At 32.2% G+C, this 17988-nt stretch overlaps 1 protein-coding gene across 1 annotated transcript; it reads left to right on the top strand.

Annotated features, from left to right (window-relative positions):
- Window positions 1-2076: 2076 nt before the first annotated feature.
- LOC129233145 (eukaryotic translation initiation factor 2 subunit 1-like) lies at window positions 2077-17784 on the top strand (the record flags this gene model as incomplete). The annotated part of the gene is made up of 6 exons (XM_054867211.1): window positions 2077-2156; window positions 2235-2383; window positions 4421-4527; window positions 4646-4743; window positions 14405-14548; window positions 17390-17784. Coding segments are annotated over 6 exons (719 nt in total), but the record flags the coding sequence as incomplete, so codon positions are not given.
- Window positions 17785-17988: the final 204 nt, after the last annotated feature.

Genomic DNA, 17988 nt, shown 5'->3' with positions numbered 1-17988 from the left:
CCTCCTAAGCACTTTTCTCCAGCTCAGAATTTAATTAACAACAATAATCAGCAAAATGAACTTTGAATTGCAAAACGGATCGTAGGGGTGGGGAAAAAATGGTAGCTTCAAATAGGGTTACCAACTTCAGAATTATTGCCACTTAACATCTGGCGTTAAACCTTTATAGTGACTTGATTAGAAAATATTCTCATCCTTTTGCCAGCTTGACAATATTTGCGTTTCTATGGTGTGATGTGTAACTGTTATTTTGAATGAAAATTATATGGGTTTGATTTTTCGATGCTAACAAGGATGATTAACTTTAAATTAACTCTTATTTACTTTTTTTTTTTTACCTTTAGATGCCTACATTTTAAAAAGGGCAATATTTTTACATCCGATATAAGAATCATATTTTAATCTTTTTTCAAGCTAACTTTGCTTTATTAAGATACAAATAAATGAAAAATCTCTTTATTTTTGTTATAACGCTGATTTCAAGAATTTCAAGCGAAATTTCATTTTCTAGTATGAGTCAAAAATTCAAATGCTGAATCGATGGTTTAATTTTATTTTTGCTGTGTCAATAGTTATTAATGATATGCTGATCATAGGCCTCTAAAATGCAATTCTAAAATCATTTTATCAAAAATATTTCTTTTACAAGCCGTTTTTATAGTTTTGATGTCTTCATTTTGAGAATTGGGATCTCTTTTTATCCGCTATGAGAATCAGATTTTTTGAAATTTTTTTATGTTTAATACGCTTTGTTAAGAGGGGTAAACAAATAAAATGTCTTTTTATTTTTCGTTAAAATTAGGAAATCATAAGTTTGAAACGAAATTCTGTGCTCTTGAAGAGTGTCTTGGGCCAAAAAGTTAAATGCTGAACCCTTCCCTGATTTTTGTTACAATTATTTTAAATACTGTACATAATAACATTCCTAGAAAAATTTACCACAATGTAGAATGGTAAATAAATATTGATATTTGAGTGGTGCCCATCTCCCAGAGAGCTGATGCCCCCCTCCCAAATACTAGAAAAATAATCAATATAATGATATTCTCAACAGATGAGAGGGAAACACTTAACTTTAAGTTTCAATGATGCAGTATTTGCGGCATAAAAATTGTGAAATTTCAATTTCACAAAAAAAAAAAATTTTTTTTTTTGCAAAATTATTTGATTTTTCTCAAAATTAATTGATTTTTTCACAAAATTATTCGATTTTTCACAAAAAAACGGACCCTGTGAAAAATCCTAGACAGACCCCTGACATCAATTTTTTTTGCAGGGGCCGATCCAGACCCAAATTGGGTCCACTGTGCGACCCCATCACAAAATTCCTCATCGTAAAAGTGTCACGTTCACAAAAAAATTAATCGTAAAAGTGGCCTTTAAAAAAAATTCCTTTATCACAAAACATTTACCCAAGCGTCAGGCCCGGATCTGTAAATTTTGCCCCCCCCCCCCCCCCCCCGTAACAAAATGAGTAAGGCCTCTCCCCAGAGACCAGCAGTGTATGTTGCAACGTTAATGGATCTTAGTGCTAGTTTTTGTCAATTTCTTGGGTTGTTGGGCCCCTTAAGGACGTCTGGTCTGGCCCCTTCAAGGTCTGCAAGTACACAGATTCGGGCCTGCCAAGCAATGTAGAAGCTTACCCACTCCTGCAGCTTCTCCCACCTTGTCTTACTTAATAGAAAATACAATAGAAACACTTTTGACTGTATAGGAAATTTATGCAAAGCAATGTAAATTAAAGTGAGATATAAGAGATTGTATTTGTCAGCTCTAAATTTTCGTGCTCCAATTTCAGCTTCCAACTCATAGTACTTCTATATTTTTTCTTCTAGTGCTTCTATTTTTTTAATGTTGAAGTTGGCAGCTGTGCAAAGTGAAGCTGTCTAGTAAAATTGAGTTGAGCATTGAATTGAAATTACTTTGAAAATTATTTTATTTTTGTTTATTAATTATGAAGTATATATTTTGTCAAATATCATTGATGCTTTTGTTTTGATAGTTGGTATGAAACTTTTTTTCAACTGTCGTAGTTGAGGTTAGTCAAATTATAAAGTTCAACTCTGATTTCTATAGGTTATATTGATTTATCTAAACGAAGAGTTTCGCCAGAAGACATCGAAAAGTGTGAAGAAAAATTTGCAAAAGCAAGAGCAGTAAGAAACTTTATATTTATTTTTATAGTTGAAATTAAAATTTATAGCATTTTAAGTTCATACTTCTTTGCCACTCAGGTCAATAGTATTCTAAGGCATGTAGCCGAGATCCTAAAATATGAATCAGATGAAGAATTAGAGGAACTATATAAGAAAACCGCTTGGTACTTCGATGAAAAGTGTAAAAAGCAAGCTAGTTCTTATGATATGTTTAAACATGCTGTAAAGTAAGTCATTTTTTATCGTATCTATGTAATGAAACAAAGTTCTTGCTTTATGCATTTTAATATCCAATAGTAGAGAATGTGTCCTACGTTTGCAATAAGGTTACGGAAGCGCTTTAAATAAAAAAAAAACTAAATGTACTCATGTGAGGACAACATTGGTAAAAGAATGATTATGAAATGAAAGCAAAATGATCTTGTATTACAGGAAAAATCTCAACTAAATGTAGGTTTAGTATCCTGTTGGGGCACCTCTAGCATGAATATTGAGGCTTAAAAGTATCATATGATATTCTATATCATGTCATTCCATATTTACTGTTAAGATACTTCTAAATCAAACTCCGAAGCCACCCAACTTAGTGTCCAAAATAATCTCGGATATGCTTGATCCGTAACAAATTGGTGTATTGATTTAAACCAATTAATTGTTGTTGTTTTTTAGTTTCAAAGTTGTTTTTTACAAACCTAATCTATTTTTTTTCCATAAATAATCATTTGGAATTGAGTTACATTTGTGTACATAAGTAAATATTTTAATAATTTCTATAGTTAAAATGCTATACTCATTCATTAAAACCTAAATTCTTAATTATAGTATAGCTCTTTATGAATAGATGTCAAAATGTTTCAGATTGTTTTACAAAAATATATTTATTTACCTAAGCATAATTACATTACTTCTATACTTCCACTGCTACTTCTTGTTCTTGCAACAATCACTATACTGCTTGAAAATTTAGTTCAAAATTAATATTAACTTTTTAATTTTATCATGATTAGACTTGTGTCTGTAAGAGTGATTTTAATAATTTCTTAGAATTCTTATGCTAAGTGGTGACTTATAGTAAAGAGAGTATTTGTTTTCAAATTTCCTAAAATATTTCCATGTAAATAATTTAATATACTTTTTCATGAGTGTTTTTTTTTTTTTTTTATTATTCCTCAATGAAGTTGACTTGATAAGTTTTTCCAAAATTACTTTAATTTTAAAAACAGCATCTTTTTAAACTTTAATTTTAATGAACAGCTTAAAATGTTTTAAATACTGCATTTTATATAAACATACAATGGTTTTAAAGTAGGACAATGAGAGGAAACAATTATTATTGGTAATGTAAATCAGGTAAATTTGGCAAACTTAATCCGTATCACAGCTCCTGTCGCCTCCCTGTATAAATATCATTTTAGAACAGTCCTTCACAATGTTGCATAATCACAAACTGGAGAAAAAATTGTTTGTAGTAAACCTATAAATCCGCTAAGATAAATAAATACTTTTGTGCTGCATAGTAAAGAAGAAATAACAACATAAAATAGCACATATTGTAGATTACTGCAGACACGTGTTTCGCCATTACAGGGAATGCCTTTTTTAATGCGAAAAAGACTGAGCTTATGGATCAAAATACATCCGATAAAAGTGATGTTGTTGTACCTTTTGTCAAATGTCTTTTCATTTGACGTTGTTATGTCTTCTTTACTATAAGCCCTCTGTTTATTGGGAATCAAAAGTTTTGATGAGAAGAAGGGAAAAGGCATAACCATGTGTGCTCTACCGCCCTATCTTTTTATTCTTTATTGCATTAATTTTATAGAAAAGGTAAACTATGTTATCAGGCCATTGAGTTAAACAATACTAAAACATAGTAGCAAGAGAATATCTCCCTGGGAAGCTGAACCCGTCTGAAGTAATACAGGGGAGCTACGGCTCCCCCAGACCCTAGGTGTCTCAAAAGGGGGAGGAAATAACCCTGTTTAGGGGCAATAAATGTTCAGAAGTAGCCATTAGTAGAAGTTTCACTATTTATTTGACAGTTTTTGTTTTATTAGTTTTTACAAACTCATTTCAATTAATCAGAAAAACGTTCTTGTTTGATTGTAAATATTATGGCAATCTTATAAGAAAGCACACTTTTTTCCTTTTTGTGTTTGGTCATAATGAAATCTATTGCTGATTATGCCATGATTTAAAATAATGCATACATTAATTATTTTCGTTCTATCTAATTATGTTGTTTTGATAAATTTTTTTTTTAGTGATCCATCAATATTAGATGAGTGTGGCTTAGATAATCAAACCAAAGAAACATTACTGTCTAATATTCGAAGGCGTCTGACTCCTCAAGCTGTAAGGATACGAGCAGGTTAGTATTATGCACACAAGAAACATTTGTGACCCTTAATATTTCTGAGCTCCTTAATTTTGTGTAAACTTTGTTGTGAATTATGGTTTCCTGTTGAACTTAAATTTGGTCTTTTTAGATATTGAAGTTGCTTGTTATGGTTATGAAGGAATTGATGCAGTCAAAAATGCATTAAGAGCCGGAATAAATTGTTCGACCGAAGAAATGCCTATTAAGGTAAATTTTTCATTTACTATTAAAAAGGACTTAATTTTTATAGAATGTTATTTTTCCCTTGTAATTAAATACTTCTAGTTTTTCACCTTTGTACAATGTATGGTACAGTAACTGATAATTTCATTCGATTCTCGATATATCAAAGTGTTTAGGGCCGAAGAAAAATATTCCATATGACTGAAGTTTGAAATACTGAAAAGAAAAAACTATTTCGTTTCTGAAACACTTGTGCTATTTTTTTTTGAAAAACACACAAGCAAATACACAGAAAACAGCAGAAAGTTAAATTTTTTCCCCAAAAATAAAAATATTAAATTCCAATTATTAAACTAGAAGTTCATAAAACAAAATATCATATCTTTAAACATTTCAGCTTTCTTTTGCTCAGTTTTCTAAAAGTTGAGCCTGCATCAATTAACTAAGATTTACGAGTCTTAAATCTATGATCAGCCAACTTCAAGTGAGGAATTCGACTGGTTTAATCTCTTCCTGGGAATAAGAAGCACATTCTTTTTCTGCTGTAATGATTATACATGATATTGTGGACAATTTTCACCTACTAAACAGAACAGAATATTGGTCACATGAAACATGAATGCTTTGCATTGCTAACCTTAATCAATCTCTATATCTATCTCCCAGCTCTGATATAGCTGCTGAAAAAAAATTTGCTTCCAGTAACAACTAAGAAAATCTTCAATAGTAATGAGCACATTTCGAGTTCTCCTCTTCTGGAAGTGGGTGGTGATCTGCCCAATTACACTCACATCCTCAATGTTCTTAACCACTGAAAGAGTAAATGGTAAAAGTCAGAGTTGGCAGGTTTTTGACACGTGGTAGTTTTTGACAGTTGAAACTGTTACGCCAAAAAACTCTTTTTTTTTTCCAAAAAATGTCAAATGCTGTCAAAAAGCAATCTTAATATATAAAAATCTTCTGTGCGGATGTTTGTCACCATAAGGCTTTTAAACGGTTGGACCGATTTTGATCAAATTTTTTGTGGGTTATTAAGTTGTGGCAAGCATGGTTTTGAAGCGCGATGGATCAAATCGGAAATGTTTTTGATAATTAATTAATTTAAACATTGGATGGTTACATCTCGCAAATGATTAATGTTTATTTTAACCTATTGTTGAGCGAGAACTGAAATAAATATTTAACCCATTGCCAAAGGACAATAAGAAAGCCAGCTCTACTTTTTGTAATGAAATTTCCTACTGTGACATGTCAATTGAGAATAGATAAAACATAGATAGAGTGAAGCCTTCATCTCTCCTGAAAGCAACGATTTTAGGCCCCATAATATACTAAAAATTTAAAGTTTACTGGAAGAAGTCAGGTTTCTTTCACTATCCAAATAATCAGAAAGTACCGTACCTAACAGGCTTGGAGTAATCGCCGATTACGTAATCGTAATCTGAGTAATCAATTACGTTTTTCTGTAATCATAATCGTAATCTGTTGATGGGATACTTCCGTAATCGTAATCGAAATCATAATCAGGATTTTCATGCGTAATCGTAACTGTAATCTAAGTAAAATAATCCGTAATTTCCCCCCTTGTAATCGCGTAATCTTGACTTCCTAAAAGTGAAAAAATTTAAGCCGCCCTTTTACTAACATATGGAAAGATAACATAGTTCAATAATCAAATAGAAAACGACTTCTTTCTTTAAACGAGTACTCAGTGCTCGTCCCCCGCTCGTCCCTGTTTGCAAACGAGTCATAAATCGAGCCCTATCTTAAGAACAATTAGTACCCTGTGGGCGCTTTTAACAGGAACGTATCAGAGCTTCTTGAGAAGTCTTCCCAAATCCTTACAATTGGTCATTCATCAGTTTCCCTTTCATCTGTCAATGTTAGGCAATCAAACAAAGCACATTGCCGCCTCAAAACGTATTTTAGCAGAAAAAGTACAATGATATCAAAAGTACAACATAGCTTCGCGCAACAAAAAGCTTTTGGGTTTTTATACTTTCATGAGAAAGTAGTAATGACTGAAAAAAGATTTTGTCAAAAGAAAACCGAATTCGCATTTGTGTTTCAGTGATTCTTTAAACACTCTTGCCTTTACACTTATTGCATTTATTTTTTGGTACATGACATCTAATCTAAACCCTGGTGAGGAAGATTTTTTTTTGTATGTTTTCAAAATAATTTCTTGCATAGTTTCATCTTAAATGTATGTTTATATGTTTACAACTGATATTATCCCTAATTAATGAGTATGTATGAAGGTAAAAAGTTTGCATGGATAGATTTTATAAAATTTGCTTACGTTTTATTGAATCAAGGAATTAACACACATTTTGAAATTTAATTATCTTTTTATGCCACATTTTTAAAGTGAGAAAAACTGCACTTCACTGCTGCATTAAAACTGTGATGTATAAATATTATTACAAAATACTTATTTCTGCAAAAAAATAAGCTGTATGACTAAAAAGTGGAAGTCATAGCAAAGCATGTTATGCTCAATCTTGTGTTTTTTTTTTTTTTTTTTTTTTTTTTTTTTAAAAAATTATATATATATATATATGAATGTTAAGTTGAAACCTTTTAGCACTTGTGAAAGTGCAATTTCTTCAGTTAGTGATAGATTCAAGAATGAAATCAAAGCCTTTGCAAATAGCTTATCAAATGATCATTAAATTGGTCCTGTAGAGTTGTTGGAGTCTAATACTCATATATATATCCTTTAGCTAAAAATAATACCACCCAAGTATTTTTCTACTTTCTGCGTCGACTGCTCCAGTTCAACGATTGTTGGATTTTTTTTCACTTCTCAAAGAATGAGAAAAAAAGAAGAAAAGAAAACAGATATCTTTAAAGTATTAACTACACTTAAATGCATTTAATTCCTTTTTTTTTAAATTTTCAGTTGTTTAGTTCTGTATCTTTTATTTACACTTTCTGCGTATTTTATTACATTGCAGTTTTTCTGCTTAAAGAAACATACGAGGTTCTTTTTTTTAATAGCTGCAGATTAAATTAACTGATAATATACTAAATAATTAAGAATACCACACAAATGGGAAATATGCCACACAGTTTTCAGAAATTATAAGCTCTAAAATGTTGAGCAGTTTAGCAGTAAGTTATCGCCCTTAAGCCAGGGCTAAAGCAACGGTAAATTAATAATGAACAGCTGAGCTGAGTCAAAAACAGTATGCGCAGTGCATACATTTGAATAAAAGTGCTTATACATGTACAATCATTGTAGCATTGTGTAATGTACGCAGTTAGAATTTTCTAGACGTATTTTTATCTTTCATATATTGCTCTTTTCCTGCAACAGCGCAATAATCTTTACTAATAATAAAGCTGAAAGTTTCTCTGTCTGTCAGGATCTCTGTCCGGATCTCTTTCTGTCAGGATCTCTGTGACGCGCATAGCGCCTAGACCGTTCGGTCGATTTTCATGAAATTTGGCACAAAGTTAGTTCGTGGCATGGGGGTGTGCACCTCGAAGCGATTTTTCGAAAATTCGAAGTGGTTCTTTTTCTATTCCAATTTTAAGAGCAAAATTATCGTATGGACGAGTAAATTACGAAATTTTCATAACGCGGAACCGTAACATGGGCACAAGCCAATTGGCGAGAAAATTCACCATACATTATTTGTAAATATACAGGCGAACCAAAAGATCTTTTAATTTTCTATTACGGGCAAAGCCGTGCGGGTGCCACTAGTACAAAATAAAGTCTTTAAGTTAATACTACACGGTAGTTGCAATTATCTCTTTAATATTAAATCAAAAATAATAATTTTCAAAAGTCACGTTGTTGATGCAAATGAGTGATATATCTACATTATAATACAAGTCTGTAATCGTAATCAAAATCATAATCCGCATATTATAACCGTAATCGATTACATTTTCTACATAATCGGATAGTTGCTGTAATCGTAATTACGTTTTACCAGAGGATTATAATCGTAATCATAATTGTAATCCCCCTTTTTTTGTGCCCGTAATCATAATCGTAATCGATTACATTCCCTCGTATTTGACTCCAAGCCTGGTACCTAACAACATTTATTTTTTGGCTCAAGTCCATCTCAGTTTTGGCATCAATTGCAAGAATACTTTAAGCATGGCCCCACTCAATATACTTAAAAATACTTATGGTAAGCGCCAGCGCATTAAGTGGGGGGGGAATGCTTTAAGGATTATAAAAAAGACGGTGGAATTTAAAGACGAAACAAATTTTATTTTCGTCCAGATAAATTACAACAGGGTAGTTCTGTACACAAAAGATCAGTGCAGTAGAAGATTTTTGATCTTTACGGAAAGAACAAATTAGGTAATATATGAAGAGCATTCAAGTGCACAAGGAAAAATAGTGAGACAAATGCTCAGCGAAAGAATGGGATTTAAAAGTTTTCGTTCAAAAGATCGGACCTCAATCGGTCAGAGTTCACTTCGATCACCGATCGGCTTTATTACAGTAACGTGGTGGCTTGGTGACTTTTTCCATAAACAATAGGGGTGCGGGATTATTTGTTTGCATTTTAAAGCTACTGTTAATGTAATTTATTGTATTTTTTGTTTATTTGGCGAACTATTTTAAATTGCAAAGAATTGTTTTTGGTTTTTTAAGAGTGTTTAGTCATGTTAGTTGAATGTTTATTTTACATCGGGAGGGGGCGGGAGTGAGTGGTTTTCACTTATTCAAGGAACTGTTTTTAACACGCTTTTATTAGCTTCACCTGTATGTATGTATGTATCTTGTAATGGAATCTTGCAGCTCAAATTTCGCCCACTTCCTGCGATCGGATTCTTTTGAAATTTGGCACGCAACCTCAGACCCGATGACAATGCAATATTCTATAATCAAATTAATTAATTAACTCTTTTAATTGTGAGTTTCCTCCAATTTTAATCAATATTTTGGCATAAATCCAACAATGTGAAACTAGTATGTTGTGGCCATCACGAAACTTTCTTCTATATTTTTCCTTTTTCTGATCCCTCCATATGCTTGACGAGGAAGCAATATCCCTAACAAAAACAAATTACACATGCAAAAACTTGACGACCATCCCAATGTCTGAATTATTGTAAAAACAAAACAAAGAGCAAAAATTGAAAGTTACTTTAAAAGCCTTACTTGAATTCATTACAAATATTTTATTTATTAACAAACATAAGATGGCAACAGTTAAAAATTTTAAATCATTGAGATAATATTTCCGATCATTTCCATACAATTAAAATCACTAGAAATACGCAGACGACAATCTATTACGATTTATCTTTCTTATTGTTGCATTAATAAAACTATTTTTATTCGCAAAAAAAAAAAAAAAAAAATCAACACCTCTTGGAGCGATTGGAGTCAAAATTAAACCAAAGCCTGTTTACGTATGGATTCACATATATTCCAAATTTCAACCAGAACGTAGCATTACTTCTTGAGATAGGGCACTCACAATGGGAAAAAAAGAACGGGCGATTCGCTACCCCCCTTTTTAGCTGTTGACACCAAAATAAAATCAGCTCTTACACCCACTAAGGGCTACTTGTCAAAAAAATTTTTGTTTGATTCCGTTCGTTATTTCTTGAGATACAGCAGTCACAATTGACGACAAAAAACTTTCTATAACTCAACCCCCCGTTTGAGCTATTGACACCAAAATTGAATCAGCACCTGCTCCTGTTAGGGGCAACATATGGACCAAATTTTGTCTGATTCCGCCAGTTACTTCCTGAGGAATAGCAAGCACACGTAACTCAAAAAACGTCCCATTGCTCCACCCCCCCTTGGAGGAATTCGCGCCAAAAACCAATGGGCACAAGTTCACATAAGGGCACATATGTGTACCAAATTTCGTTCAATTTCATGCGGTGGTTTTTGCTGTAGAGCGGCCACCAAAAACTGGTCACACACAGACGTGACACACATACACACACACACACACAGACAGACATTTTCCAAAAATAGTCGAAATGGACTCAGCACACCTCAAAACGTTCGAATCCGTCAAAATTCGAAATTCGAAAATTTGCACGAATCCAATACTTTCTCCTATATATTAGATATAGAAGAAAGTAAAAAGAAAAATTTAAAAAAATACATTAAAAAATACTCGCAAAAATTATTTAAAAATATCTACAAAAACCTTTAATTTTTCTGCATCAGACAAAATTTGTTCCAATGTTCCAAGGTAATTACAACATGAAATATAAATGTTTTTAACTAATTTCATGCCAAAATTGAGGTGAGCCTTCAATTGGAAACTTATTGATGATGAGACCATTGTTGAACAAAACTTTTATTCAAATGCATCTCAAATTTTCAAAGTAATAAAAATATGATTTCCGCAAACATGCATCGATGACTCACTGTAGCTTCCCATCGGGGTGCCCTTGTCTTAACTTTGAGATATTACCTCGCACTCATTTCATAAATAATTTCGTCAATTAAGTCCCAATCTGATTCAAATTTTCATATACCGCACAGAAGAAAAAAAAACTTTGCCTGATAATTCTGCAACATAAGACTAAAAAACAGAAAAATAAAATAATAGTTTTAAAAAACTAAAAAAACACGCTTTCGTAGCAAAATGAACTAATAAGTGAAAAATAATCTTTGGATGATAGTAGTTGACCAATCACTTAATTTTAATGGAATTCAAAAAAGCGTGAGGGGCTTCTTATCAGTTGTCTTGAATTTCTTCCATTTAATGTCCAAGCAAAAATGTAAATAGACAGCACCCCACGCTTTTTTGTATTCCATTAAAATTAAGCGATTGGTCAACTACTATCATCCAAAGATTATTTTTCACTTTTTAGTTCATTTTGCTACGAAAGCGTGTTTTTTTAGTTTTTTAAACTATTATTTTATTACCTTTATCGTTATTTTAAATGATATCCTTTCGATTGTTTTATTCTTTTTCATATGGGGGACGTTGCAGTGGGATTTGCCGTTTGTTTTAGATGAGTAGTTAGTTTTTTACACTTAATATCTGAGGACGAAATTTATCATTTGAGTATAGCTGAAGGAACAAATCGTACAATCTGTGAAGATCTTTCAAGTTCGCGAGAAAAGATAGTTAACAAAATTGCTCAGTGGGCATTAGATAAATCAAGTTGTAATAAATATATGCATTCTGACACCAAGCAGCTGAAAAATTTCAACTTTTCACTTTACAAACTTTGAACAGAACAACGTCTGTCGGGTCCTCTAGTTTTGTATGTAAAATGTAATTTAATAACAAACATTTATTTTCATTAGTATCGTACTTTTGAGCATAAGCGCCATTGTGATTATGGAGGGAAAAGTTTCAAAATTGTCAATATGGCGGAAACAATAGATGCAGCACCTACGATTTTTTTAACACATTTTACCCCGTTTTTGGGGGGGGGGATAATTTAAGAATGACAAAATGTAGCAGACATGCTTCAAAAATGATCGGGAATGTGTCCAATTTTAAATTTTATGTATGGAAAGGTTTTATTTTTGCAGTACTAAATTCTGAAATGGGTTTCTATGATTTGTTCTTTATGTAAATTGTTGATTTTAATCTGAAATGCCAGGAAATTTTTCTTATTTAATCTATTCTTGTAGAATTATTTCACTTGATTTTATTATTATTTTTCTTTTTTACAAACTATCGATAGGAGTGGTCCTAAAATTTAAAATTTTGTCTTTAATTTTCGAGTTTTGTCCTAAAATTTCTGAAATTTTTATTATTTTATTCCTTACTTTTGTGCTGAAAAATAAAATTCAACTCAAAATGAAACTTTTCATGATGATATGCCTATATTTTAGGATAAAATAAACTTCGTAGATCCAAAGAAATTTTCTCTAAAAAAGAGAGAAAAACCTATGCTGTGCTGCTGCTTTTTTTCTGGAGAAGTGGGTTGGGACGCAGTTAACCAAAACACATGCTAATTATAAAGCTGTTTGTTTTATCTGTACTTTTTAACTCTTGCAGTCATTCTTCTTCTGCAAAAAATATATAAAAATAGCATAATAAAGAACATAAAAACAGCTGTGCAGCAAATGTTGCAGAGAAGGAGTTAGGGGAAAGAAATAGGATTTGATACTTTTGATTTTTTTTTCCCTTTGAAAAGAAATGAAAAATATTTTAACTGGGAGGGGGAAGCAGTATTCCCTCCTTTTCTAAAATTGCAGTTCTGTGTAAGATGGGAGGGGGGTGAAAGGTATCATAGCTAATTGAAATAAAAATACATTGTGTTGAGTTAGAATCCAAATATAAACACTTGGCCCAAAAAAAATATTTGAAGCGAAATTTAATATAGTTGTCCCCAGATGGGAAGTAATGTTTATTTTTATAGTGCTTATCTTGTGTGGTGGTCTAAGCATTAGCTTGTTCTTCCTGTACAAAGAGTGGGTTTGCTTTGTGTTTCTGTTCAGTGAAGTTGATTCATTTCTTGCGCGTATAACTTTAAATACGCGCAAGAAATGATTATAATTAAAGTTTAGTCACTAATTTTTTGCTTTAAAAATGTGAATAGTAATTTGTTTTATTAAAATGCCACAGAAAAAGAAATTCTCATCCTTGTGGTTGGAAAAAGCACACAGAACTGGATGCAAGATCAGCAACTGGTGCAGTGCAGAAAAGGATGAATTTAAAGCAATTTGTTCTGTTGGTACATTATCTTTCCAATATTGATAATCAAAGATTTTCACCGTTATTGTCTCTGATGTGGCGAGACATAAGAGCTTGAAAAATCAAGCTGTATTTTTAATTCCATGTTCTTCGTCTTCTACTGAAAACAAATTCTTTATGATGAAGCAATCCAAAGCTTTTGTTCCACAGGATAAAATTTCCAAAGCGGAGGCTTTCTTAGTTTTAGTTGCCATAAAAAAACAATTTTTCATTTGCATCTTTAAATGATTTGTCTGTAATTTACAAGGATATTTTTGATGATTCTGAGATAGCAAAAAGTATCAAATTATCTGTTAAGAGTTAAGTGCATAATAAATTTTGGACTTGCACCCTACTTTATATTTTTTCATCATTCTTTGTAATAACTTTGTTGAAACAACAAGGCAAGTAAAAAAGCAATTGGACATACATTTATCCAACTGGTATGTGGTATATATTTCTACTTCATAATGTGTCACTGTGTTGAAGAATAAATGATTGAATACATTCTATTGTAATTTTCAAGATTGAGTTGGAAACGTTTTATCATCCACTATGAAAATCAAGCTTATAAATTACATTCCAGTTAAAAAAAAAACTTGGTATTTGTTGTCCTAAAATTTTGAAATCACCACTACGACCCCGAAACTCATTTCTAAGCAATCAACTGTTCGAAAGAGAAAAAAAATCACAAATCCAGAATTTGGTGTATCCCGCATTTATTAGTGTCAAATTTTTAGTCTTGCACCTTATCAAGTCAGAATCGTTTTTGGAGTCATAATGCTGCTTTAAATAGTACCCTTTCATGTCGAAAATGTATTCATTACAAAATAAGTAAACTTTTAAAAAATAAAAAAAAAGCTCTGGAAGCGATTGAGATAGTTTAATATAATTGAGGTTCTACTGTAGTCCCATTATATACCATTTATTGCGTGAAAATTCAAAAAATTTAAGCTCTGAAATTTGCCTTCAAATATCTATATGTGTTAACCTCATTTGTGTTTTTTTGACCTTTCACTTATTTAATTTTATTATTTTAGATTAACTTAATTGCACCACCCCTGTATGTTTGCACAACAACTACAATGGAAAAAGCTGATGGTTTAAAAGCTTTGCAAGATGCAATCAATAAAATTGAAACAACCATAAAGTCATCTGATGGAGTGTTCAATATTGTTATTGCTGTAAGTATCAAACTTTGTTTGCCAATTTTACTTTCCTAATAATATCTGAAGTACTTTCATTGCAAGGGGTTGAACATTTAATTCACTGTGTACACTATTTAAGTAAAGATTGAAATATATATATACAAGGTTAGATATTTTTTTCTGATAAAGTCTTCTAGTTAACTCTCTATGACTCGAACCCTTACAACTTGAATATTCCTTTTTCTCAAAGTTTTCTTTCCATCCCAAAACAATTTTGTTTTTTCAATACAAAAAAAAAAATGTTTTCTCCCTTCGGGCATAGAAGTGTTCCTATATTCTTATATTTTTTAAAATATATATTTACAAAATTCCAACACTCTTACGCTATTTTTCGACATTGTTCCCGTGATTTTCTAAGCATCTGTCATAACATGGTATACCTATTTGTAGAAAGTTGAGGATGTGTTGTCAAACATGGGGTAACATGGCCTCTGAGCTCATCATTGATGTTGCGCCATCAACTGCCAAGGCAATATTTTAGATGCAGAAACAGATGAAAGTTGCTGCGAGTGAGGTCGGGGCAGTCTGGTGGATGTTCAAAAACGCCCCAGCCAAAGTCCTGTAAGAGTCCTCATGGTTGTCTACACAAGCAGCAACTTTCTACGAATAGGTATACAAAGACCTATACCACGATATGACAAACGGTTGGGAAATCAAAGAACAATGTCGAAAAATAGTGTAAGGGTGGTAGATTTTTGTCCAATAAATTTCTTTGCATTATCTGTACTTGTTCTTTTTTTATTTGAAAGCGGTACTTACTTTAAAAACGTGCCTGGTATTTTAACCCTCATTTTAAACATCTTGGGCACACTTTGGGCCTGGGCCAACAGGTGTCCCCCCCCCCCCCGTGCACACCACTGTTTCAACCTGTTAAAAAAAATTTTGATGTCAATGTTTTTCACAATTAGGTGAGAGAACTTCAATTTGTTCTATTTTGGAAAACTAATTATGAAATAATCATTGATTACCATGATGAAAATCTTCCGCGGATTTGCGATTTTCCACTTTTTGTATTTTTTCTATTTCCTGGTTGAGAGAGTTAAGCAGTTGATTGCGATCTTCCCATCTTCCTGTCAGGATTTTTGCTGACTCGCGTGTTCTTTCTAGGTAGAAAGAAGAGGGGAACTTCGTTCCGTGAGTGGGGAAAGGGGGGAAGGCTCAAGAGTGAAGTAGTAAGCGTCAGCATTTACGCATTTTCGAAATCCAATTGCATTCACTTACATAACACTCGCTCATTTCTGTCTATTATGCCATCCTACCACTTAGACTTTTATAACTTTTTGTAGACCAACGTTTGCACGTACATCCGTCCGTGGGTACAGCAGCTTCCCCTATAATACTAAGTATGCAGTTTCTGTCAAAAATCAGTGACAGTTAGTGGACAGTTGGGTGGGGGGTTGAGGGACTTTATATGACATCCCTTTACAGAATGTTTTTTTTTTTTCTTGGCAAACTAAGAGGGTGATGGTTTGTCAAGGGAGGAAGGGGGGCTTTAATGAGATTTGACTGTATGTATGGAGTTTTCATTTCTGAAAGAGAAAGAAGACTAAGAATAAAATAATTAAGAGTTTGTTATAGTTCCTTAGGAATTTTATCAAGTTTCAATCTTTACTAACAAAGTTAAATTTGACTTCAGAAACATGTGAAGCTACGTACCTTTTACAATTATGCAGGGCACTGATTTATTAAAGCTAACTAAAAACTTTTAGAAATTAATTTTTGACACAAATATGTGAAATATTTATTTGACAAATGCAGCAAAGCCATTTTAAATGCAAGAAACATTTTCGATTGTATCTCTTGGGAAACAGGAGAGCAGAAAAAAATAATGTAAATGGTGGTGATGGTTGAGGAATATACACATAATCCCTGCCAACTTGTACATTTTTTTTTTTTTTTTTTTGGTTTAAATTCCAGAAAATGTTTGCAGTTATTATCAAAACAGCATAAGTTTTTTACTCATTGAGATTTTCCCAACTTTGGATTCATTGTTACTCATTCTCCTACACTTTCCTCCTCTCTGAGATTTTATAACTTTGCTGCTGTGCTCCCATTAATCAAATTTGTAAAATAAATTTTCTAAAGAAGAATCTCATAAACACACATAGACATTTGTAAAGAAGAGATGATGCTCCCCAAGCTCATTGTAAACTGCAATGTATTTTAGCTCTTCACCATGTGTCTAGCCCCAGTAATGATAACTTATGATGTTAATACAAGAAGCCGAAAGGCTTAAATTCCGTAAGTTAATTATCTTAAATGCTAATACGAGCAGAGATAATACAACATGGCAGAAGAATAGCATCAGTGTCAATGTAACAAACAAATAGTGGGAACTTTCTATAAAACATATCAATGACTTATTGGTGCTTCAAAAACTAAAATAACATATTAACTAAACAATCTAAGAGGTAACCCTGGTCATAAGCGGAGGCGTAGTTCGATAACTTCACAACACCAACCAGACCTAACTCCTAAGAGAGAAAGAACGGTGGTAACAGTTTACTATTTATACTAAACTGCCTCATTTGCATGTGATTGAGCATCCAGAGATGCCAACCTAAAACTGCAACTTTTACATGCCCGAAAAGTTAAGATCTCATTTGAATACAGACGATTCATTACATTATGCTACATTAGGAGTGAGAACAAGGTTGAATATCGTTTTTCGACGTCTATCAAATAAAACTCCTGTTTGCACCACTGAAGTATGTATCAGGTTTTACACAGTGCTCTTTTGTAGTTTTGTTGTGTTATCCATAGAATTCATTGAGCTTTGTAGTAAATATCTAACTATATGTATGTTATTTTTTACAGCCTAAAGTTGTAACTGATTTAGATGAAGCAGAACTTGCGCGACAATTTGACAAACTAGAAATGGAAAATGCTGAAGTTTCTGGTGACAGTGATGTTGATGCTGAAGATTCAGATGAAGAGAAAAAAGATGATGCTGAATAATTTTGAACAATAGCTCTTTTTTTTTTCTCTGTATTATTTTGTACATCAATTCATGCTCTAAAAAAAACTTATGAAATGTTATAACACGGTATATTTATAGCATATCTATTTCAATCAATAACTGAAAAATGCTCTTGTGTAATTATGTTTTGTTGTATTTTTTGTTTTAAAAATATTTTTAGTTTAAATAATGAATTATTCAAAACTTAAAAATAATGAAAACGTATATAATATTCTGAGTTCATGTCCTGTTATAGCAGCTGTAAATAAAATTGTCATTTTTAACATTATATGTATGTTTTTCATTGTTGTTTGAATTATGTGAGTTATCTTTGAAATTTCTTTAACTCTTTTCTATTTTTATCGTGCTGGCCCAGTAGGGATGGGTGCACATTTATTCTCTTGTCATAACTTCAACCTCAGGGCTGGTTCAGGTTCAATGATTTTAAGTCAATTTC

The sequence above is a fragment of the Uloborus diversus genome, unplaced genomic scaffold (assembly GCF_026930045.1).
Source record: "Uloborus diversus isolate 005 unplaced genomic scaffold, Udiv.v.3.1 scaffold_187, whole genome shotgun sequence".
NCBI classification, from domain to species: domain Eukaryota; kingdom Metazoa; phylum Arthropoda; class Arachnida; order Araneae; family Uloboridae; genus Uloborus; species Uloborus diversus.
The sequence above is the reverse complement of the archived record's forward strand: the minus strand, read 5'-3'. Positions and strand labels throughout refer to the sequence as shown.